Below are 24,376 nucleotides of genomic sequence, written 5' to 3' on the forward strand. Positions count from 1 at the left end.
TTTGATACATTTATAATTCACACTAATGGCTTCAGAATATGGAAAAATATGTTACGTGGTAAACACTGTTTTAAGTTCATGAAATATAAGAACAATGGATTTTGAGTGTTATAAGACAAACTAACATCAACTACTGCACAAAACAAGACACTGACACATTTTAAATGATGCTTATCAACCATTCTCAGTAAAAACTCACACTGTGACACACAACGTTCACCAGGAACATCTGCTGCTCAAAATGTACGCTGAGATTTTGAGATAGTAACTTTAGTTGGAAGTTCTATTTTACAGTTGTAGTTAATATGTGTAATTATAGTTTCAGGGAATTTTTTTGCATTGTTTGCGCAAGTAAATTAGCATTTTTGTACATCTCTTTATTTTCTAAGTGATCATTAAGCGTTACATTTAATTCTTGAATTGTCTTTTTCGTTTGTTTATCTGAAGTCTTTGTTCAGTTTTTTAATTCTTATTTTGTGAAGGTGTACAAGCATGACAACAATATACATTTATTACACTTTGATCGACATCATTCAATAAATATTATACTTAGGTATGTTCTGGAATTTTTTTTGACTATCTGCACTTTTGAAATTTCCAGTTTGCAAACAAAGAGCAAATAAAAGATATTTGATGATAAACTGCATTGACTGACACTTTTAATCTCAAGGTGCATATTAATACAAGAGCACATCTCCAACAAACACATAAAGACATCAAGATTAAGCTTTAGGGCAGTGGCCTATATGTTACAGAAGTGGGCTTGTAACCGGAGGGTTGCAGGTTCAAATCCACTGTGGTACCTTGAGCAAGTCCCCTAGACCTAAATGCTTACTGGACTCTCCTGAAAAAGAGATTATTAATCTCAATGAGACTTTCCTGGTTAAATAAAGGTAAAGGAAAAAGGATGTGAGAGACTTAGTGTAGGTGAATGATATACTATTCATTAACAGTAGTTTGTGCTTCAGTAGCCCCCCTCAAATTGCCTGAGATGTTATAAGATTGTTAAAGACTTATATAAAAATAATTTCACAATCCTTCCACTGGAACAAAGTATAAAAGCCAAACCCTAAAAAACAAAGTGATTTAGAGTGCGTTAAACATTCCTCATCAGGAATGCATGCTATGACCTTTTCACACATCAAAGTACTGTTACTGTAATCACTAAGCTTTGAAAGCTTTAATCACTTGTTTTCTCCAATGAATTTTCAAGTGCATAAACAATGTAGCAGCTGAGCCACTCAGTCGATTCATTGAAAGATGAAACAGTAACAGAGTCACCAGAAGCTCCTCAAATCAAAACTGTAAAATCCCATTCTGCAGGACAACTTTCACACAGTCATCCTTTGGAAGGATGACCCTTCTCCTGTAAGATGATCATTCTCCTGTAAACTGTGGAACTCACTGCCATCAGAAATTAAAACCATCCTAGACATGAAGACATGCACCATCAAAACTAAAACCTGGTTAAAGAAAAAAAAACTGTACTCATCTGTAAATAGTGTGTATATTGTGTGGGAGAATGAATTAGTGAATGTTTCATATCATATAAATGCAATATTGGATTATTGAATTGCATGATATGATATTTTTAATTGTTGTATATTTTATATTGTACTGCAATGTTGTGGAAGAGCCCAACCAGGGACCGGAAATGAGAATGATCAGTAGCTATCAACTCTATATGCATCACCTCATCATTATGTTTGACAGCATTGTCCCTGTCAAATACATTAATCAATAAAATAAATAAATACTTCAAACTAGTCTGAGAAAAATGACCATAAAGTCCATCCTGTTATGTTGTTTAAACAAATCAGGCACTTGTATTTAAAGGTTATCAACTAGGGCTGGGCGATATGGCCTTTTATAAATACCGCGATATTTTTAGGCCATGTCACGATACACGATATATATCTCGATATTTTGCATTACCCTTGAATTAACACTTTGATGCACAAAATCACACCAGTCTGATGATTCTATATGTCTACATTAAAACATTCTTGATCATACTGCATTAATATATGCCAATTTTAAACTTTCATGCAAAAAAGGGGATATCACAACTAAGTCAAAGTTGACATAACTGTATTTATTAAACAGTGAGTGGCTCAAACATAAAATTGTCAACAGAAAGTGCACGTTCTGTGCAAAATTGTCACAGAGACATTTCAAAACAAGACATTAGTGCAGGATGCAACTCACATGGCATTTCAAAACACAAAATTAAAGTGCACTTTTTGTACATAATGCCACTACAATATTTTAAAACAAATAGTGCCCTTTTGTGCATGTTGTCATTAAGATGACATTTCAAAAAAAAAAAAAAAAAAAAAGTCCGCGAGTTTAACGGTATGGTCATTTTCAACACCGCACAGACTACAAGCTGCGATATATCGAGTATATTCGATATATCGCCCAGCCCTATTATCAACTACGGTTTCTATTAAGACAACCATATTAACTATAATTATTAAATTAATTATTATTAATTTATATATTGCCATTCTAAATTTAATTGATGAAATTTGTGTCATAAAAATGAAATAGTATAATATTAATATTATGTACATGTCATATACATTCATATGTATGATTCTTGATAGGACTGGTTGTTAAAAATCCCTAAATATTCAGCACGACAATTTGGGTATTCTTGGGTGTAGTGAAATTTAGTAAAGATTGCCACAGGCCACGCCTTCACGTTCCAGCCCCGCCCCTTGCTTCAGCTGCTAGGTTGGCGTACCGCAGCCTCTTCCGTTCGAATGTTTCATCGATGGCTTGTTCCCATGGGACTGTAAGCTCAACGATGAAGACGCAACGGCAGGACTTGGACCAGAGGATGATGTCTGGGTGCAGGTTGGTCAATTTCAGGTGGGAAAGTCATCCTCTGGATGAGATCTATACACATCTCCTAATCCCGGGCTGCGTTCAGTGGGCTTGAGTCTGGAGGTGATGTAAATATTTTTGATGTGAATGTATAAACTGTATACACAACTTGTGCAGAATATATATTGAATGTATATTGGGAAAATAGTGATATACATTCAGTATTTTTTGTGTGTGATAATATGCAGAGAACCTTGTTGTTTTGTTGTGATGGGGTAGGTAGTGTATATATAAGCTTTGCTTCAATCTACACACTTTCAGCTGAAGAATTGGAAAATTTAGTGTTTGTTCTGCACTTTTTTTGTTTGTGAAGACGCCGAAATAAAAATTCAAATTCAATTCAATATATTTAATCTCAGAGCTCGTGTTTCTTGGAGGTTTGTTGTAGCATTTTAGAGTTTATATTTAACAGATTATTTAGTGCTAACAAAATACCGTACATTCAATAAACCATAAATCATCATATTACCAGAACATTAGCACAGAGAAACTAAACCCTGCAGAACTAGGAGAATGTAACATATCTATAGCTTTATTAAATTTGGTAGCACTTCCCTCTAACCTCTAACTTTATTTTTTTTCACTCTGCTGTCCTAATCAGAAGCTTCACCAGCTGAAACTTCCTGCAGCTAAATGGTTCAAAAACAGAAGCCATTCAAACTGGAACCCCTCATCAACTCTGCTCCTCCCCAATCACCTCTGTTTTATTATCTGGACACACCATTCCCCTCTCTCCCTCTGTCACAAACCTGGGGGTTAAATTTGACCCCCACCTTTCCTTCGACAGTCATGTCACCTCCATCTGCAAAACTACATTTTTTCACCTCTGTAATATTTCCAAACTGCGCCCCTCCCTCTCCCTTCATGTTTCAGAGAAGCTCGTCCACGCCTTTGTCTCCTCCAGGCTGGACTACTTTAACACACTCCTCATCGGGATCCCTGGCAGGAGCCTCTAAAAGCTCCAGTATGTGCAGAACAGTGTTACCAGGGTCCTGATGAGGTGTGAAAACACAAGCACATCACTCCCATCCTCCATACACTGCACAGGCTCCCCATTCAGTCCCACATAGAATATAAGATCCTCCTGCACACCCATCACTGTCTGCGGGGTGCAGCCCCCACTTACAGCACTGAACTTCTCACACCTCACACCTCAACTAGGACCCGGTCACGCCCAGGACACGGCTCAAAACAATGGGCGACAGGGCCCTTGAAGCCGCCGCCCCCGCCTGTGGAACGCCCTCCCAGACCACCTCAGGGCCCCACAAACGGTGGACGCTATTAAGAAAAGACTTAAATATCACCTTTTTACGCAAGCTTATTTTATTTATTTGTTTATTTATAAGCATACCCATTACTCTTCCTGGGGTCCACCAAAAAACATTGTACAGACAAAAAAAATAAAAATAAATAAATCACACTTCAAGCAAACAAAAACTGAAAAACAATATAAAACAAAGTAAAACAAAAAACAAACAAAAACACAATCAATGTTATTCTCATTACCGTTACTTCCCTCTCAACCAACCGACCAACCAACCCCAACCACCTCACCCTACAAGTCTGCACACATCTGAAGAACCAAATAGGCCACACAAACACAGGGTACACAGATGTTAACAACCCCACTATATACACACAAACCAAACCCAGACCACCCCTCAACCCAACAGATGCAGTTTAAGTCTTTTGAACTTATCCATATTAAAAGTGAGTTTGATGTGACCAGGCAGTAAGTTCCATTCTTTAATACCCCTAAAAATGACCCATTACTGCATGTCTGGTTATATATCATGATTATCCGTGCTAAAAGAAAGACTCCTGAACAAAATAAAAGGTGACCTAGTGACAACAATATTTCTGGTGAAAATGATTAGTGAATACAAAAGTCTGTCTTTGACAAATAACCAGTTAAGATTTTTATGCATTGTGATGATATTTGTCCTGTAGTTGCATTTAAGTGCTGTACGAGCAGCTTTATTTTGCATAAGTCATCATTTCTCCAGTGACATTTGACCAAACTGCTGGGCAGTAGTCAAGGTGTGATAATATTAATGCTTTGACAGCCGAATTCATTGTTCTACACCTTAAATACCTCATGTCTTCTCATAATAGATATACCCCTACCCATTTTTGCAATAATACTATCTATATGTTTTTTCCATAATAATTTTGAGTCTACCGTTACACCCAGTAGCTTGGTCTCATGTATTTGATTTATTGTAATGTCATTAATTTGAATGTTTAATACAGGATTTTTCTAAATAGCACAACTGGAGCCAATAATCATACAGTTTGTCTTTGCTGTATTTAACACTAACTTATTTGATGTTACCCAGTCAACTACATTTTGTAGTCCAGTATTTAAAACACTTTCTAATTCCATGTGTGTGTGTGCTGATGTGTATATGGTGGAATCATCAGCATACATCACTACATTAACTTCATCTATATTATATGGTAAATCATTTGTGAAAACTGTGAACAATAATGAACCAAGGCAACTCCCTTGTGGCACTCCACATGTTACGTTTCTGATGCTAGAAAAGCTGCCATTAAAAAACACTGTCTGCATTCTGTTGGATAGATAACTGTAAAACCACAACAAGTCATGGTCAATGATATCAAAAGCAGCAGAGAAATAAAAAAACACAGTACCAACTATATTCTGTTTTTCAATCTCTCTAAGCCAATCATCAGACATGTGAGTCAGCGCTGTGGTGGTGGAGTGACTCTTTCTGTAAGCATGTTGAAAGTCTGATTGGGTTGTTAGAAGAAAAATAGTTATTGATTTGTTCATACACAATAGACTATAATTTTTCCTAACAGGTAGAATACTTATGGGTCGACTATTTGAAGTTGCGAATGGAAGTTTCTTTTTTTTTGTTAATGGAATAATTTTGGTATTTGTTACCTGTTTCCATGCTTGTGGACATGTACATGTAAAACTGAGGTTTATTATATGGGCTAAAACAGGAGCAATAAAGTCTGCTGCTAGTTTGAGAAGCCCACTGTCAAGGCCATCAACACCCGGGGGTTTTTCTTTACAGGATTTCAGGTATTCTTTTACCTTATTAGTACTTACTTTATCTAATTTGAACCTGATATTTTTATTTTTCATAGTTTTGTTTTTTATGAATAAATAAGATTAGATATTACTTAGATTAGGCATATTTTCTCTTAGTTTATCTAGTTTGCTTATAAAATAATCATTGATATAATTAGCAATGTCTACAGGCTTTGTTATAAATGTATTATCTAACTTAAGAAAGGACGGATTCATTTTGTTATTCTTACCTGTCAGCTGATTTAAAACATTCCATAGTTTTTTACTATCATTTCCTGCCTTCTGAACTCGATCTTCAAAATAGATTTTCTTTTTCGTTTTATTAAGTTTGGTGACGGAGTTCCTCATTACGATAGAGGTCCCAGTCAGATTTCTCTCCTGTCTTAATTGCCGTCTTTTTCATCTGATCTCTTTTATAGAGTCTTTAATATCGTCATCTAACCAGGGTGTGATTTTATTTTTGACCGTAAATTTCTTCAGCGTAGCATGACTTTCAACCAAAGGCAGGAATAAGTTATTAAATCTTGAAAGTGCAATTATAGGATTGTGAGTAGATAATACCTCAGCCCAAGGAATGGCTTTCACATCATCAACAAATTTCTCATTATTAAACATTTTGTATGACCTTTTAAATATTACTGTGGGTCCAGGTCTAAACACCATAGTGGCAATTACAATTATGATCAGATTATGATCACTGCAGCTAATGGGAACAGAAACTGCTTTGCTGCAGTTGGTGAAAATGTGATCAATACATGTTGAAGTTCTAAGACTGTTATTCTTAACAATTATTATTGATGGTTCATTAATAACCTGTGAATCCACATGTAGTAGTGGCAGTAAACAATGTATTTTAAAAATGACAGTTTTGAGCGAACCAGTCAATGTTAAAATCACCCATAAAGTAAATATCCTGACCCACAGCAGTATTGTTATCTAACATTTCACAGATTGTATCCAAATATTCACAGTTGGCATTTGGTGGTCGTTAACAACAACCGAGCAGAATTGGATTGCGGTGAGGTAAATGAACTTGCAACCATAGTATTTCAATATTAAATCCCATCATATCAGTTCTGATTTGTGTTGGTAAATGATCTGAAATATAGAAAGCATCTCCACCACCAAATCTGTTTCTATCATTTCTGTAAATGTTATAACCCTCAATATATAGCTCAGTATCATCAAAAGAAGAGTCCAGAGGGGTGTTCCATAAAGGAGGGTGTTGGGGCAGAATAATTAGTTATGCTTAATAATATAATTACTTATATTTTAATCCTTAAGCCTTGGGGTGTAACTTTTCATTGTGTGATTTCTCATGTCTTCAACTTTAACTTGTCTTCACTCTGGGTCAGACTGCCTTGTCCAAAGCACATGATATGCTTACACACACACTCACATAGTCCCCAAAACATTCCCAAGGACAGGTGCGTAGGCACTCTCTGTGTGCGCACTCACATGTCACACACACACGCCATACACATCCATTCATTCACACACACAAACACAAACGCACACTCCTCCGTCTCTATGACAACCGACAGATACAGGACTGGTTGTTTAGACCCAAAAGAACAAACTGTCTTTCCTTTTAGCTCCCTCTGTCCTCACCTCCTCCCTCTCTCTGTATCTCTATCTCCTGGGGGGAGGAGGGAGGGGGACTGAGGGGAATATACGTATTGGATCAGAACTGTCTCACTCTGTCATCGAACGTCTGGCCGGACGGACATAATTTTGTACTCTTTTTTTTTTACTTAGTCTTAGTCTTAATAAATCTTTTCTATAAAATCATCAATGCTTCTCCTGGATTCCATTATTCAACCAGAGCAATGAATCATGTCTCAAATGAGGTCAACCGTAAATTCTGCCGTAACAATTGGCGATCACGAACAGGACCATCTTCTGTCCACCCCTCGGACAGAGACTGGATCACGAACCATCGGTTGAACCTCAAACACCAATTCGGACTAAGGTAAAGCTGCCTTTATAAATATATATATATATGTAAATTTTCATTTACATATATATATATTCGCTCTGTGTTGATTTTTTTTTGGAACCAGTCAAGCATTGTATTGATTTTCAGCTTTGAGCTTTGATTTTGATCCTCAGCTGTTCTGTGTTTTGACGCAGTGAATAGCCATGAGAAGGGCTCAAATGGTTGAGGTTCTGTGCTTTTTAATGCTGTAGGTTCTCTCTGGTTTTCTTCGGGCTCGGATATTTTGTTTAGGTCATTATTTACTTTGGTTTTGTTCGGACACCCACAGACAGCCTGTGAGGTCCTGACCAGAGATAGACGGGCAACCAAAGTTTCCAAAACATCCCAGCGGTGCCATGATCTGAGTTCACCTCTGTACCGAAAGCAAAATAGATTAAAACCCCGAATCTAACCTAAATTGTGTTTCTGTGAATCAAACAGATGAACAACCCAATAAACAAATAATATATGCATACGCATATACAATCTTGGTATGATGTGAACTCAGATCATGCTTTCAGGCGAGTTTTACTTTTTTTTATCTTTGTTTTTATTTTGTTTAAACGTGGAATCAGATTTCTCCCTTTGGCTTGGCTTTAATGCTTTCATTTGACGAGTGTCAGCTTTTTAGAAAGGGAGAGAAATACAGAGAGCCAAACACACACACACGTCGCTGCTGTGTTTTTTTCTTTTTTTTTTTTTTTTTTTTTGACGTGTGAACACACACACACACACACACACACACACACACACACACACACACACACACACACACACACACACACACCCACACACACGTACAGAGAGAGAAAGGGAGAGAGAGAGAGCACACACACAGGCACGCGCACGGGCGCACGCACACGCCACACCCATCCCAAGAGAGAGGTGGCGCCCCTCACTGGCCAGTTTAGTGCACTACACACTTGTGACACAACATTGTGATTTCTCACTTCTCCCCTGCCGATAGAATAGTGCCATTACACACAGACACTATTTTTATTTTTATTTTAAATTTTATTTTGATTTCATGTTTGATGGGCAACACACACACACACACACACAGATGAATACAGTATTTCATTTTATTTTATTTTAATATTACTGTTACCATCATTATCATTTTTTATTATTTAAATTGTTAGTTTCTGTTGGCTTTGTGGTTGCCCCCTGAAGAAACGACATCTTCAATGAAAGAATGAAATCACCTTCAACTCTTACGCTAATGGAATGTCAACATCATTCAAAGGACCAAGCATCAGAAGGAAATGGACAATCAAAGGTGTGTGACCTTTCAGGACTCAAGGACTCAACTCCCATTCAGCAAAGCAATGCTGAAATAACTCGCTCAGTCCCAAGTCAACTCTTCATCGTCTATGAATGGGCCGCATGCCAATGCCCCATCATCAAAGACTGAGAACCTGTGGGCGTCGGAGTGGACACTCCCCCCACCAATGAGTTGCGAGTTAAACGCCACGACTACTGCCTGAATGATGGGCAGCAACTGCAGACTGGTCACACGTCTGCTGGAAATCTTCACCAAAAAGACACTGTTTCAAAAGCCACAAGGATACCAAGCCACAAGAAGTCCACCACAGCCTTTGGTGGTAGTGCGCACGCACACGCACAGGCACGCGCACGCACAGAGCTAAATCACTTTAGCCTTGAACTTTGGCATGGAGGGGGACAACTAGCAAATAGCCAACAAGCTTCTCCTTCGCACAATACTAACCCCTCTATCTTCTGACTGTGCACTAGATTATTTTGTTTTCATTTATTCTCTCACACGCAGACAGACCAGACATACAGTCACACACCCACATTCACAACTATGAGAAACACAGGACCACCAGAACTTCACACAGAACCCTTCTGTTTGCCACATGAGATCAAGTGTGCCCATCATTTATCTTTGCTTTTATTCATTATGTTGCTCATTTATTTACACTGCTTTGGCCTTTATGAGAAAACAACAAACAAAGGGGAAGAAAATAGTGTTACTAAAAGGTTGTTTTTGTTTGCTTTTCTTTCATTTATTCTCTTGATTGAGGGGAGGCCCCCCACAATGCAAGATATGGTTACATCCGCTGAAGAAAGAGCCCTCTGTTGCCTCAGCTTTTGGAGCTGAAGTTTTAATTTTTATTGGCCATGATTTTTTTTGAGCTCACACGTTTTTCTCCTTTGTTATTTCTGAACGATTCTTCTTTTTCTCTTTTGTTTTTACTCAATTTCAGGAAAATTGAGACAGAGATTGAGGACTGCAGCCTCAACAAGTTTAAATTTTGACATTTTTTTTTGACCGATACCCTCGTAAACAATCTGTACCTTACCCTTTTTGAAGCTGCTTGCGACAGACAGCCTAGTTCAACATTCATTGTTTTCATTTTGCGCGTTTCCCCCTTACCGCGTCGGACTGTCTGGCCGGCCCAAAGCCACTCGACAGCATGGGGGGGGGTACCAAATTTTTCCTGAGAAAAAATGTCCCATTAGTTGCTATGAGTACATAGGCAATTACTTTTCAAACAAGAAGTCCTGGTTTAATGTGCAGAAAAAGGATAAACCTTGCTAGGGAAAGCACTCTTCGGGGGATAGCAGTCCACCTGATTTGATACATGCTTGGTAACCGAATACCGTTCTGAACAAATTTCTACGTTCCCTTAGAGTGAGGGTTATTAGAGGTTGCGTGCTCTGTTCTATCTTAGAGGTGCCCAATAAAAGTCCTGACAGTTGTGCGAAATCTTCCCTCGGTTTGGTACCGAGGTTGAGTTTATGTGTTTTCCTTCAGTTTGGTACTGAGGTTGTGTTTTCCTTCAGTTTGGTACTGTTGTGAATTATTCTCCCAAACTCTTATTTTCGAGAGCGGTGGTTGAGCCCTGCTGATTCAGAGATCCTTTTTTCTTTGGAGACGGACGGCGGGTGAGTTTCCTTCAGGTTTGGTACCGGAGGTTGTGTTTTCCTTCAGTTTGGTACTGTTGTGAATTATTCTCCCAAACTCTTATTTTCAAGAGCGGTGGTTGAGCCCTGCTGATTCAGAGATTCTTTTTTACATTTCTGGAGACGGACGGCGGGTGAATTTCCCGCGGTTTGGTACCGCGGTTGAGTTTGTTGAGTTAGACACGGCTGTGCTATTCCTGCCTGATCAGCAGATGAGCAGACTGTCAGTACCACGGGCGATAATCTAAGACTCCGCAAAGGCGGAAGTAAAAAGGAGCGTACCTCTTAGTAATCAGATGATACCAGTAAAAAGCAATTAATTAACACTAAAAGGTTGCCAAGCATGGGGGGGCAATAAGAGCTCATTGACCCCGAGAGACGAGGTGGACTGGCTATCGCCATTGGTGGGTTAGATGAGACCTATATTCCACTTAGACACTATGCAGCAAAACCTTGTGAATGCATGGACGTGAAAATTGAGGCATGAACGTGTGCGGTGCATGAGTGACTGAATGATGACACGTTACGTATGCCTGAGAGAACCGCGTTGTGAGTGCGAATGTGCCGTGGACGTGTCATTGAGTGATTGACCGATGAATGGCTGTTTGACTACACATGTTCCTCTGTTTCACCTTCTTTTCCTCCTGGGTTTTGATGCACTAGATCTTCTCCCTGTTTTTGCCAATTATGTAGTGGGGTGTTCAGAAAACACTGCTGCTTGTTAAAAGAACTATGGTTTTAGGCCTTGGGCCTTCTAAAAAGTTTACCAGGTTTTAAAGGGTTTTTTTCTGGGTGTTTAAAAACACCAAACGACGTTTTTTTTATATATGATACCACTTTCAGTGGAATGACTGGCTTTGACCTTGACTGACCTTACATGTTCAGTGTCCATGTTTTTTTGTTGTTATATGTGTATACTCGTTGTGGTGTGCACTTGTCTACGTCTTCGTCTTAGTTGTTGTTATTATGTAGCTTTTTCCAAAATACAGGTCGCTGTAAGGAGACGAATCAGATCCAACTAAAGAAAAGAGATATTTTAAATTATCCAGTTAAGTCTTAATGGTTTCCTCTCTTTCTGTTTCTGAGTGTTTCCTAACAGAATGCCACCGCCTTTTCGACTCCGATCCTGTCTCCTCCAGCCGCCATGCCTGGTCACTGCTTCTTATGATGAAGGATGAGAATTAAAGGGAAGTATTGTCCATAACTGTAACTGGGAAGCAAAGGGGAAATAGATTGAAATAGACACGTGACAATATGACATATTGTGGATGTTCTAACATAATATCTATTCCAGAGACTACAGAGACTTCCAATCCAACTGCAAAAGTGGGGACAGATCTTCAAATTTCCAAAAGGAGCGTACAGTTGACCCTGGCTTTGACCTTTATGGCTGAGGAGAAGGAGGTCGAGGAGGTTGGAGGGCACAAAGGCAGGCGGACACAAGAGAGAGGAAAACGGAGACACATCCAAAATGATCAGATAAGTGATTTTCCAATGATATTTATCATATGGTTTTAAGAATCCAAATGTATTCTTATGTAAAAAAAGGGAAGGGAGGGGCCAACGTCCCTCTGATTTTTGATTTATATTTTATCATAGGAAAATAATATACCCCAAAACCCTCCAACCATTTTCTTCTTGTTCCAACAGCACTTAGCGTGCAAGACCATAAAACACCTTCACTGGGTTTAGACACGTTTAAGGGAAAAATTAAGTGTTCTCAACATTGGGTTGGTGGCCCAATCTGGGTCGCCTGAGATTTAAAAAAGGGTCCTCCTGAAATTCTTGATAATTGATTGAAATAAGAGATAGTTTAAAGTTAAGTAACTTCCAAGCATTTAAGGAAGCTCTCCAAACCGTGCTGGGGCTCGTCACCCCTACGAATGGGATAAATACAGAGAGCAAAAGACAATATGATTGTTCGACTCAACTTAACTTTAATTCTGTCTAACCTTAAAGGGCCAATAATCTCGCTAAACTCTGGTTCAGACACAGAATAGGAGACACTTTTGCCACCAATTGACCTTCAAAATTAAGTAAATTACATCTCAAATAATAATTATGAGGGAAAATAATGAAATAAATGAACTGACAAATTCAGCTCTATAAAAGAATTAGGCTATGTAATTAGGTGTGGAGTGTTAACATTATTCAGAATAAATAAAGGATAGAATAAGATTTCTCCTTCACAAATAAGAGATAGCAAAGAAAATAAACAAACAATTTAAATAAATAAATAACATTATTTATTTATTTGGTTAAACTCAGTTAGCTTTCTCACATCTCCATGTCTCCCAATTGTATGTATTCATCTTGAGAAGACATGTAATCACACTCCACACTTCTCCGTCTGACTTGCATGTCCTTCTCCGTCCGACTTGCATGTCCTTGTAAACAGTGGTTCTCAAATTGCTTCTCACCAGGTAAGTAGATGTACCACAGATAATCACTGCAACTCCAGCTATGCTTCTTCTTACTCCAGGAAAAGAAAATCAAATGAATACTTCCTGCTTTTCTTTCAGCCTCATATTTTCCCACTCGCGTGCGAATGGGCTACAGAGCTAGCATGGCTAAAAGCTCACTAACCCACACCTAACCATTGTGTGATTGTGCAGCAGCACCTTTTAGGATCTGAAAAGCTCTCAGATCCTGACCTCTGACCTGTCTCTGCCTTCCTGGCCATACTAACTATTCATTTAGTTAGTTAACTAAACCTAACACCCCTAAACTTTTATTCTATTCTATTCTATTCTATTCTATTCTATTTTATTCTATTCTATTCTATTCTATTCTATTCTATTCTATTTTATTTTATTTTATTTTATTTTATTTTATTTTATTTTATTTCATTTCGTTTTATTTTATTTTATTTTATTTTGTTTTATTTTATTTTGGGTGAGTGTTTTTCCCCCCCACCCCTTTTTTTTCTGTCCAGGTACCAGCTAAAGCCTCAGTAGTGGGATCGCGCCTGTGTTCAGGTACCAGCCAATCCCAAGAGTTTTGTTTTGGTGTTTTTCCCCCTCTTCTGTTCAGGTACCTTCCGATCCCAAGAGAGGTTGCCAGGTGTGTGGAGACTACCCTTCCACAGACAACAACCAATCATCTACAACGCCGACCGGAAACGAACGACCCACACGGCTGTGAAGGTCGCAGAGCGAGCCACGTGGATTCACGCATCACACTGCAGGAAGGTGCCAACACCAGTCGACCCTGATCTTGAGGCGACTGGTCCAACGGAGGAAGTACCAACATCACCACTGATCGTGGAACCGCAGTAAGGAGCGTTTCCTCTTTTCTGGATTAGGAGCAGTGTTTTGAGGAGCCTTTGTGTGCCCTGAAAGTTGCAACGAAGGGCAGAAGAAAAGTCCCCGGGGTTACAAGCTAATCTTTCTAACGGGGCATATGGTCTGTTGAAACCTTTGAAATCCAACCTTGAGGACATCGTGGGAGATCACAAGCATTTTCCCGCTGTGATGAAGAGGTCACGAGCCCCTCTGTTTATGCCCCAGGAGCAGGCTGGAATTATGCCATTATTCTGTCGTTTCATGTCACTCGTGTTCTGGTCATCGATTGGGGCGATGGTCCTGTCCGCGGTTCCAGTACTCCTCTGGCTCCTGGCCTCCAGGGGGACAATCGAGGACACTGGACTTGAACCAATGAATACAAGTGTTGTTCCTAATGAATGCTTCTTTTTACAGGGTGACGAATGCAAGCAGAAATAAACGTTGGATAAACGACATCGTCCTCCACAACACTTTAGCTGCGACCAATGTTCACGAACACCTGGTACCGATACGCGCACTATCAAGCTAAAAGGAGGGGGCCTATCCAACTGTTTTTGTTCTTACATGCCTGTGTCATCAACACACCCCCGCTTAACCGATACCAATGGATGCTTCCGACTCCTTTTGTTATTTGTCTCGCTCTAATTTCGGCATGGGGGACCCCAACCGTTGTTCTAAACCGCCAGTAAAAAAAACTGACTACACTACGCGATGACACATCTTCCGCTATGTATGTAGATTACACGCGATCCACACTTTTTTCCCTTCTGTTTCGCCAGAAACGGAACTCGCAAACTAGGCCAGATTCCCGGTCATAATTTCAATTTTACTTAGTCCTGAATGCGACACCGCACATAATTCGCACACATGTGCCCACATTCATACACCCGGGACTAATAGCTTTCATCCACACGACGATCTGGGGTACGGCTGCGCGTCGAAACCTTAGAATACAGGTTTAAGTCCTTTGTTAACGCGTCATTTTTGGCCCTTACTGGCCTCTCTGGGGGAAATCACGAATATACGCTTAATGGTCCCACAAAGTAGAATGGTCCTAGACCTACAGACCGTGGCCAAAAGAGGCGTTTGACGCCATGAACAAAGACCGCCACGTCCTATAACCCTTCCGCCGCCGGAAGCCCAGCCTGAAGTGTTTATGATGAGTGTTTTTGATGTCTCAGATGATGACTCTGCTTACTGATGACACCTACATATGTTTTTGTTGCTGTGATGTGCTGACATTTATACCATGTGTGTTTTTGCTACTAGTGATATATATTCCACATTCATTGATCACCAATGATGTTAGTTGCTAAGGATATTTGATTTTATTGTGCAGTGTCCCCTGAAAAAAATAATGCTTATATCCATAGTGTTATAACGGTGTCAATATCATTTGTCCTACGGACCATGAGGTTGCGCTAGAATTACACTAATTTTGATTAATGTTTTATGTGTTTTGGGCTGTGCTAAAGTTAAACAACTTACTAACTAATTTCGCTTTTTTGTGTTGGACTTTGTCCAAAAAGAGTGGATTGTTGGGGCAGAATAATTAGTTATGCTTAATAATATAATTACTTATATTTTAATCCTTAAGCCTTGGGGTGTAACTTTTCATTGTGTGATTTCTCATGTCTTCAACTTTAACTTGTCTTCACTCTGGGTCAGACTGCCTTGTCCAAAGCACATGATATGCTTACACACACACTCACATAGTCCCCAAAACATTCCCAAGGACAGGTGCGTAGGCACTCTCTGTGTGCGCACTCACATGTCACACACACACGCCATACACATCCATTCATTCACACACACAAACACAAACGCACACTCCTCCGTCTCTATGACAACCGACAGATACAGGACTGGTTGTTTAGACCCAAAAGAACAAACTGTCTTTCCTTTTAGCTCCCTCTGTCCTCACCTCCTCCCTCTCTCTGTATCTCTATCTCCTGGGGGGAGGAGGGAGGGGGACTGAGGGGAATATACGTATTGGATCAGAACTGTCTCACTCTGTCATCGAACGTCTGGCCGGACGGACATAATTTTGTACTCTTTTTTTTTTTACTTAGTCTTAGTCTTAATAAATCTTTTCTATAAAATCATCAATGCTTCTCCTGGATTCCATTATTCAACCAGAGCAATGAATCATGTCTCAAATGAGGTCAACCGTAAATTCTGCCGTAACAAGGGTAAACAAACTCTGAGTCTATTCATAAACTCTGGGTCAACATACCCCACGATGGGAAACTCTGGGTATCGGATTCCATTACAGCTGGTATGAAGTGGGTCAATCAACCCTGAGTATGTAAACCTTGGGTTACTGACGTGCACGCGCACGATTAAAAAGCCATCATCAATGGATCGAAGATGAGTCGAGCTGCCATGGCAACCACCCAGAAAATAGTGATTTATTCACCGTAATGGGTGAAATAAGCCGGTGTTTGAGGAATATGAGTCTGTTCCAAAGGTGCGTTCTGTCTTCAGTGATTATAGTGGCTTAAATCACCCGTAATTAGTCACACTTATTGGTCGCTTTATCACTTTATTGCTTCAGTGACGTGACGAGCGGTGAATAATATGAATAAAATGTGTCTGAGGAGACGTGTCAGCAGCATAGGATGGCTGCACAAAGTTTGTATTCAGTGAACTTTACTACAGACGTCAGTAGATGTTTTAATGCAGATCAACCTCTCAGTGTCTTTCACTTATTGATCTGCATCCACAATGTTATAAAGAAAACTACCGTTTGAACAAAAAAAAACAAAAAACGTAAAGCAACACAACATTAGTAATGATGTGAACACGTCTGTGGTGTGTGATGTTACTAATGTGTTTCAGAGAAGAGTGTTAAGGTTTATTAAAGTGTTCAGAAACAGTGTTCAGGTGGGCGGAGCCAGGTAGAAACCCAGGGTTTCTTTGATAAAACCTGCCAGCGACCAGGTTTAGTTCACGGACAATGTTGCCATGGTAACATAATCAGAGAAGAACATAGGTACCTCGCGTTTAGGAATGAGATACTCAGAGTTTCCCTCATTTAAGCCTGAACATACTCAGAGTTTGAACATAACCTACTTTATGGAATACCCCTCTGGTGAGTTTCTGAAATAGCAAGTATTTGTAGTTTGTATTTACACAACAAATAAGTGACCTCACTGATTTTGTTCCTAAGACTATTAATGTTAATATGTGCAATTCCAAACCCCCTTTTTGGTAGTATGTGTTGTGATGTGATTGTATTAGTCATAAAAGATAAGAGGCCAATAAAACTTTTGTGTAGTCATATCCTTAAGTTCAGAGATTACTTCGGAGTGCTGGAGCGAGAACGGATGATAAACTTGTCGATTTTAACAGTTAATGCATCTTTTAGTCCTGTCTCTTTATAACAGCAAACGCTTGTTTTTAGTCCTGTCTTTTAATATATGTTGTGTTGTACTGTTGTACTTAAATCCTATAGCACTTTGAGATTTGGTATCAAATGTAAAGTGCATTACAAATAAAATTTATTATTATTATTATTATTATTATTACAATTAATAAACCGATGAGTGCCTCCCTGCAACACTCTAAAATTTTGCTTTGTAGCTTTAATCAGCCAAGAGTAAAGTTGAAATTTCGAAAATAAAATTGATATACAAAGGCTGTGTTTGAAATCGCATAATAACATACTGTAACGACTGGGTCCTATGTTTATGTTGTTCTACTTGTTGTGTATTCAATAATTCACTAATGTTGAGATGTCCCATGGCTTTGAAGGCACCATCGTTACGTGCAGCTTTCCCTACCAATGTGTATCTTTGTTTTACGGGTGTTCTAAGTGGTGATTGGCTGGGAGGCTGGGGGGAGGAGGTGTGTAGGCGGGGAAAAAGAGTGTAAAATCGTGTCCAGTCGGCTTTGAGTTTTTACAGAGTAAGACGGTACCTGGTGGCTGTGTTCTGTTTGATTTTGGCGTCGACTACGGCCCACAGTAGTCGGGTTTCAACGTGCTTCATTAAAGACTACAAAACTTGGATTACGGCTGGAGGCTCGTCATTACAATACTATACATTACACACACAATGAGTATATACTGTCTACTATATACTATTAGTATGATTAGAAATTTTAACTTTAATCTCATCTTTTGAACTTTAATCTCAACATTAAATTTCAATTACTTTTATTTCATTTATTTATTTGTGACAAGGGACAATGTACAATGTACATTAATGGACAAATATGTAAATGTACCAAATTGTAGCCACAGGCAATTTCCATCTGTAGTCCCCGGCAATTTGTTGTGTACAACAGAAAGAACATTTAAGACAAAAAATAAACAGCTGTAAAATCAGACATAACGGACAGTATAATCAAATACAAAGACTCAAATATAACAACATTTAGTTTAGGACAGACCAGAAATAAAGCAAGCATTGCAGCTAAAGTACATAAGGAAGAAAATAATGTGCTTTAGTGCCAAAAGTTTGTCATAAATAAGAAATTGCACCTCGCCCTTAGCCTGGTTGGTTGGTGCTAAAATCATTGCACACCACCCGTGGCCTTGTTGGTTGTTAGTTAACGTGTTAATATTATTGCACTAGCCCTATTGCACATGGTTAGCATTAATAGATTTGTTTATAGTTAAAGTGTTAATATTACTGCACATAGCCCTATTTCCCTAATCCTCTTCTGTACAAAAAGTAATCAACTATTGTTTTAAATTCACAATCTTTCCTCGTTCATTTTAAAAGTTTTTTATGATATCTCACTCGATTTGTAATCTTTTTTTTCATCCACCTAAATATTTTGCACAATAAAGTGCATCGTCTCATTTTAAGGAAGCCAAAGAACAACACAAGTGAACCAGAACATGAACAGGCGTAGAGGACGTGTACATGTATCTGGATGCAGAAAGATGGAGCCAAATTCAGACACAGTTCAGTGAGAGACTGCCTCAGACATTGACAAGTCCACAGTCAAACAGTTGGTGTACTTCCTCTGTTTCTGTGTACAGAACACCACCACACCCTTGAAGTCAGACTTTTTCTATTGTTCCTGCTTCAAAGAATGAAAACCCTCCCATCGCAACAAAATTTCAACAACCTAGGTAAGAAATGTATTGAAAAAGGTCAAAATAGTGACTATTCTTTTTTTTTTAAACTTGTAAAAATAAGTGTGCACACATCTTAGAACTGTAATAGTTCAAGTCATGAACTCAACAGAAACCAAACGTCTTGTACGAGCCACCCAGTTGTTTTTGAAGAGTCGGTAAAGCAGGATAACTAATGTGTTCTTACCTGTACAGCCTGATCTCTCTCTGCCTGAACAGACCGAAACATGATGGTCAGCTCCTTCACTTCCTGTTCTTTCACCCTGAGCTCTGCTTCAGCCTAGAAGTGGAAATAAAACAAGACTCCAGCAAGATTCTTTTTGGCTTCTTTTTTAAAAATATATTAAGGTTTCATTTACTCAGACAACTGTTCCTTAAGAAATTAACTTTGATCTCCTGACATATTTCAACTGACTGTTTTTTTTTGTTGGAATTACTACGAGGAAGTCAAGAAACCTTCAAAGGAAACATCAAAGCAATAAGTAGATGCCTCTGATGAAGACTACCAGTTGTCAGTTGAGACATTTCAGAAGATCAAAGTGGATTTCCTAAGGAACAGTTGTCTGAATAAATGAAACCATAACATCTATCTATCTGTCTATCTTCTATCTATAAAGCAATGGACCTTTGTCTGCGTGTTTGTGTGTGTCTGTTCCTCAAACTTCTCTGCGAATCAGGCTCAGATTGACCTGAGAGTGCTTGGTTCAAGGGTGTGCAACATCAAATTTGTTTGGACTACCATGATACCGTTCATAAATTATTTCATAAAATTGTCTTAAATGCAGCTTTGCAGAACAGCTCAATGTTGACAGGTAGTCATGGTAACTCAGGATAATTTAAAACAGCTCAATGTTGATAGGTAGTCATGGTAACTCATGATGTGTAAGTCTGAATTAAATTTGCATTAGGAATTGAGTGTTTACAAGGTCAGTTCAAAGAGAATTTTACTTTCATTCTGAATTAAAGAGGAATTAAAGCTCCCATGTAAACCATCCATAAAAAAGCTACTTAACCTCCCATTTTTTTATTGCAAGACATACTTCCTACTGGCACTGCACTAGTGTTATACAAACCAAGATACTTCAGCATAAATCAATTATTTGATCATTTTCAATTATCTCAGACTTTAAAGTTGAATTTACAAGTTTGTAATCAGACTTTGGTTCAAGGACTAAGACTAGAGGACTAAATTAAGGATGATAAACCTCTTTATGTTTACTTCAAACAAACTGTGTGTGGTTGTTAACTCCAGCTACTGTGGGAAGCTATGAGTGGAATTGTGTTTGGCTGACCTGGTCTCTGGCCTGGCTCAAGGCCTCTATTAGCTGCTCATTGTTTAGGAAATGATCAGATTTTAAGTCTTCAAAGCGACTCTGCCAATCCAACTCTAGTTGGACTTTCATCTGCTCCAAGTTGATTTCTCTCCTCAAACCAGCATTCAGTTGTTCTTTATACCTGAGGGCAAAAACAAAGCAGCCCTGAATAAAACACAGAATGAAAAAGTTGTGAAGATGTCAATAAGAGCACATCCCGTTTGGGTCATCGCCCATACTGACAGAAACGCACAAGTTTCATAAATGTGCACACAAACAATAAATGGCATCAAGAGATTTTTTCACTGAAATCTTAGAAAGTGTTACTTTGGGCACCTCACCTCTCCATCTGTTCTCTGCTCCTCTCCACGTCAGTGCTTAGCTTTGCTGCTCTTTTCTGAAGCATGATCACTTCTGTGTTTTTCTCAACTATCTCACGAGACGTCTCTGTGACATACTGGTCCCAGTTGTTCCGAGTTTCTTCTAGCGCTGTGAAAAGCCTTAAAAGCATGTAGACGACAAGGACTGCTTTATCTGGTAGATTTGGGATATTTCATAAATGTCACTGTCTACATTAAATACACACTAAGCAAGGGTGATTGATAGATCACTGTTATTGTCTAGTTGTACGCAGAGCTACATGCATGAAATTTGTTCTCTGCATTTATTCAAATCCCTGAGGAGCAGTGGGCTGCCATGGTGTAGCTCTTGAGGAGAAGTTAAAGTCGATGGACAACATCCCACAATGATGGCCCAAATGAGATTGAGACCAGTGACCCTCCGATTACAAGCCTGCTACCTTAAAGCTGCAGTATGTAATTTTTGGCTTCATTTGGTCAAAAATCCATAATCACCTTTGAGCATATCATAATTCAAAGAGTTCTGAGAGGACAGTGGCATGTATACGTAAGAGCTTTAATTACCCTTAAATTCAGAATAAAAGTGAAATCCTCTTTAAACTGACCTTGTAAACACTTCAATGAAAATTGTAATTCCAAATTAAACTCAGAATTAGGTGGCTGGTTTATTCCAATTTTAATTACGAATTAAATAATTTCTCGATCTTGTAAACGCTTAATTCAGCTTTAAATTAAATTAAATTAATTCCGGTCGTTTTGTGCATGCTCGTCCTGTCGCAATAACGGTGATATCATAATCCAAGATGGCCGCCTGGACTCGAGCCGAGACTATTTATTTAATAAGAGCCTTAGAAGACGTGGATATAATAAAAAGAGTGGATGGACAAATGGAAAATGTAATTTTGCAGCTTCTCTTGGCCCTGTATAAGAGTTTTAAGTCACGTTTCCACTGGCGGCATTGGTTCTACTCTCCTTTTTCCCATTTCCACTGGGGAAAAGTACCTCTTCCATGATACCTGGTGCTGCTTTTTTTTGTTTTTTGTTCCAAAAAAAGCAGTCTTGGTCTGAAAATGTGACGTAGGCTCAAAGCAGACACTGATCGGTTCTGAAAATCATTACACCATAGAGTCATCAACTCACGCACAGAGAGGAAGCATTTGGCCACCATTGATTTGGGTTGGCGACCTGCTGAGGTTGTCAGCAAAAAACTACAATCCATGGAGTCTGGCCGTTTTGCGTGTCAGGTTGGTGCTCAATGAAAACGCTCTGGAAAAACAGTATCGAGTCCCGAAAGTGAGGAGTGCGGAACCGTGTAGAGCCGATATTGCCATGGGAAATCCTGAAGCGGGACGTTGCACCAAATCAGAGATCATTTTACAAACAGTGCTCCATGAGCTGTTTTAAGGTGTTACGATTAGCTGCTTGACTGAAGTCAATGCACGTTCACGATCTCTGTATTAAAGTACTTAGAGCAGGAGAAGTCTCTCGTCTTAAACACAACAATTACACAGCAAAGCAAGAGGAATAAGGATGACCAACGTGGAGAAGCGACAGTCTAAAGGCACAAACATACTCAGGTGGAACGGACTCCAATACGGTCCGCTATGAGTCCTCGCATCCCTCCGTGACTGAGCAGGGTCTGTCCCACGTAATGGTTTCCGAGGGAGAGCGACAACAGTCGGGATCATCACATGTAAACCTAAGAGAAGCATATGTGATGGTTGTCACTCTGCTCTGAGCAGCAGCTGAGATCACAGCCACCTCTGTGAGCTTGTGGCGGGGAGGAGCTCACGGCAGCAACCACTGTTCAGGGCAGTAACTAGAGAGTGATACTTGTCAGAGTCTCTAAAACACATGAAAACACTCAAACAACGCAAGATAAAGTCCCTACATTTGTCACTAGTCTCTATTAAGGATAAAGTTGCTAAGAGCTCCACAGCTGGAGCGTTCACAAGGATATTGGTAAGGGACAATAGGTTTCAAAACAGGGAGGGGAGGGGGCAGCGTGGTTGTTTCTATGCTCTCACGATTATACATACTGCAGCTTTAACCACTAGACCACCACTGAAGGAACAAAGGAAACAAAACTAACAATCAAAGAACTATTGGAGCACATCTAGGAGGAAAAACTAAAGCAAGTCTCAAATCAGCAATGCAAACCTGAGGAAACTGTTCAAATTCTTAAGGGCATCAACAATCAAGCAAATCATGAGCAAGTGGAGGAGCAAAAGAGGAGCATTTATTTTACTCAATTACGGTATTCAAAGGGAACAATATTAATTCCCTTATTCAGGTTTATCTTATTCACTTTTTGCCTCACCTTTGTATTTCTACATTTCTCTGCTGAACTGCCTGTTGATATGCCTCCTGCACATTTTGAGCCTGTGCTGCAAAAACTTCCAGATTGTCCTTTAGGCTAACAATCTGTTCTTCAGTCTTGTGCAGGTTCTCAGCCTGAGCCTGACATTGAGATTTCATGTCAGCATTCATCGATTGCAGAGCAGGTACCATATCCTCAAACCTTGGGACAAATATAGGAAAAGTTGAACCCATTTGTGCAATAAAACTTAATTTGGAGTCGTCTTGAATAGAAATCATTTGTACGGTGGCTGGGAGGTGTCAGGTGAATGCAAAAAGGTCACAACACAAATGCAAAATGGTCACAACACGAATGCAAGATGGCCACAATGGAAGTGTTTCCACCACGGAAGTGTTTGCGACGGACCGGTATTATGATATGATAGCCTAATATGAAAAATATAAGAGTATCCTAATCAACTTTCACTTACTTTCATACGTGTTTCGATGTCGTCTTCTTGTTTTTTTCTGTTCTGGCGGGTTAAAAACATCCACCAGAAACGTGTCCGTCGGAAACACTTCCGTTGCAGAAACACTTCCGTTGTGGCAAAATGGCCACAACACGAATGCAAAATGGCCACAACGGAAGTGTTTCCGCAACAAAAGTGTTTCCGACGGACACGTTTCTGGTGGATGTTTTTAACCCGCCAGAACAGAAAAGAACAAGAAGACGACATCGAAACACGTATGAAAGTAAGTGAAAGTTGATTAGGATACTCTTATATTTTTCATATTAGGCTATCATATCATAATACCGGTCCGTCGCAAACACTTCCGTTGCGGAAACACTTCCGTTGTGGCCATTTTGCATTTGTGTTGTGACCTTTTTGCATTCGTGTTTTTCTGTAAATGCATTCACCTGACACTTCCCAGCCACCGTACATTTGAGCTACTTTATGTGTGACACACATGTTCTAAGGTTGCTGTGTGCAGCTTTAGGAAGGATTTACAACAAAAATATATATCATATTTTTATTCTTTTTACTTTTCACAGTAAAGTGTATCTTTGTCCTAATCCCGCCACCAGACCAAAAACTGTTCCACAGGATAATAAAAAATCATCTGCGCCACTTTCGCTGTGCCTTTTTAATTTTTAATTTTAAAT

At 39.3% G+C, this 24,376-nt stretch overlaps 1 protein-coding gene across 1 annotated transcript in view; it reads right to left on the minus strand.

Moving 5' to 3' along the window:
- ccdc57 (coiled-coil domain containing 57) overlaps window positions 1–24,376 on the minus strand; it is a 74,861-nt gene that overhangs the window by 14,969 nt on the left and 35,516 nt on the right. The window contains exons 7-10 of the mRNA XM_028476943.1: window positions 23,234–23,434; window positions 20,896–21,054; window positions 20,534–20,696; window positions 19,429–19,521 (exon numbers count right to left, since the gene is read on the minus strand). Coding sequence (XP_028332744.1) covers window positions 19,429–19,521; window positions 20,534–20,696; window positions 20,896–21,054; window positions 23,234–23,434 — 616 coding nt within the window. The remainder of the gene's footprint in view (window positions 1–19,428; window positions 19,522–20,533; window positions 20,697–20,895; window positions 21,055–23,233; window positions 23,435–24,376) is intronic.

This window comes from Gouania willdenowi, chromosome 19 (genome assembly GCF_900634775.1).
Source record: "Gouania willdenowi chromosome 19, fGouWil2.1, whole genome shotgun sequence".
NCBI lineage: Eukaryota > Metazoa > Chordata > Actinopteri > Blenniiformes > Gobiesocidae > Gouania > Gouania willdenowi.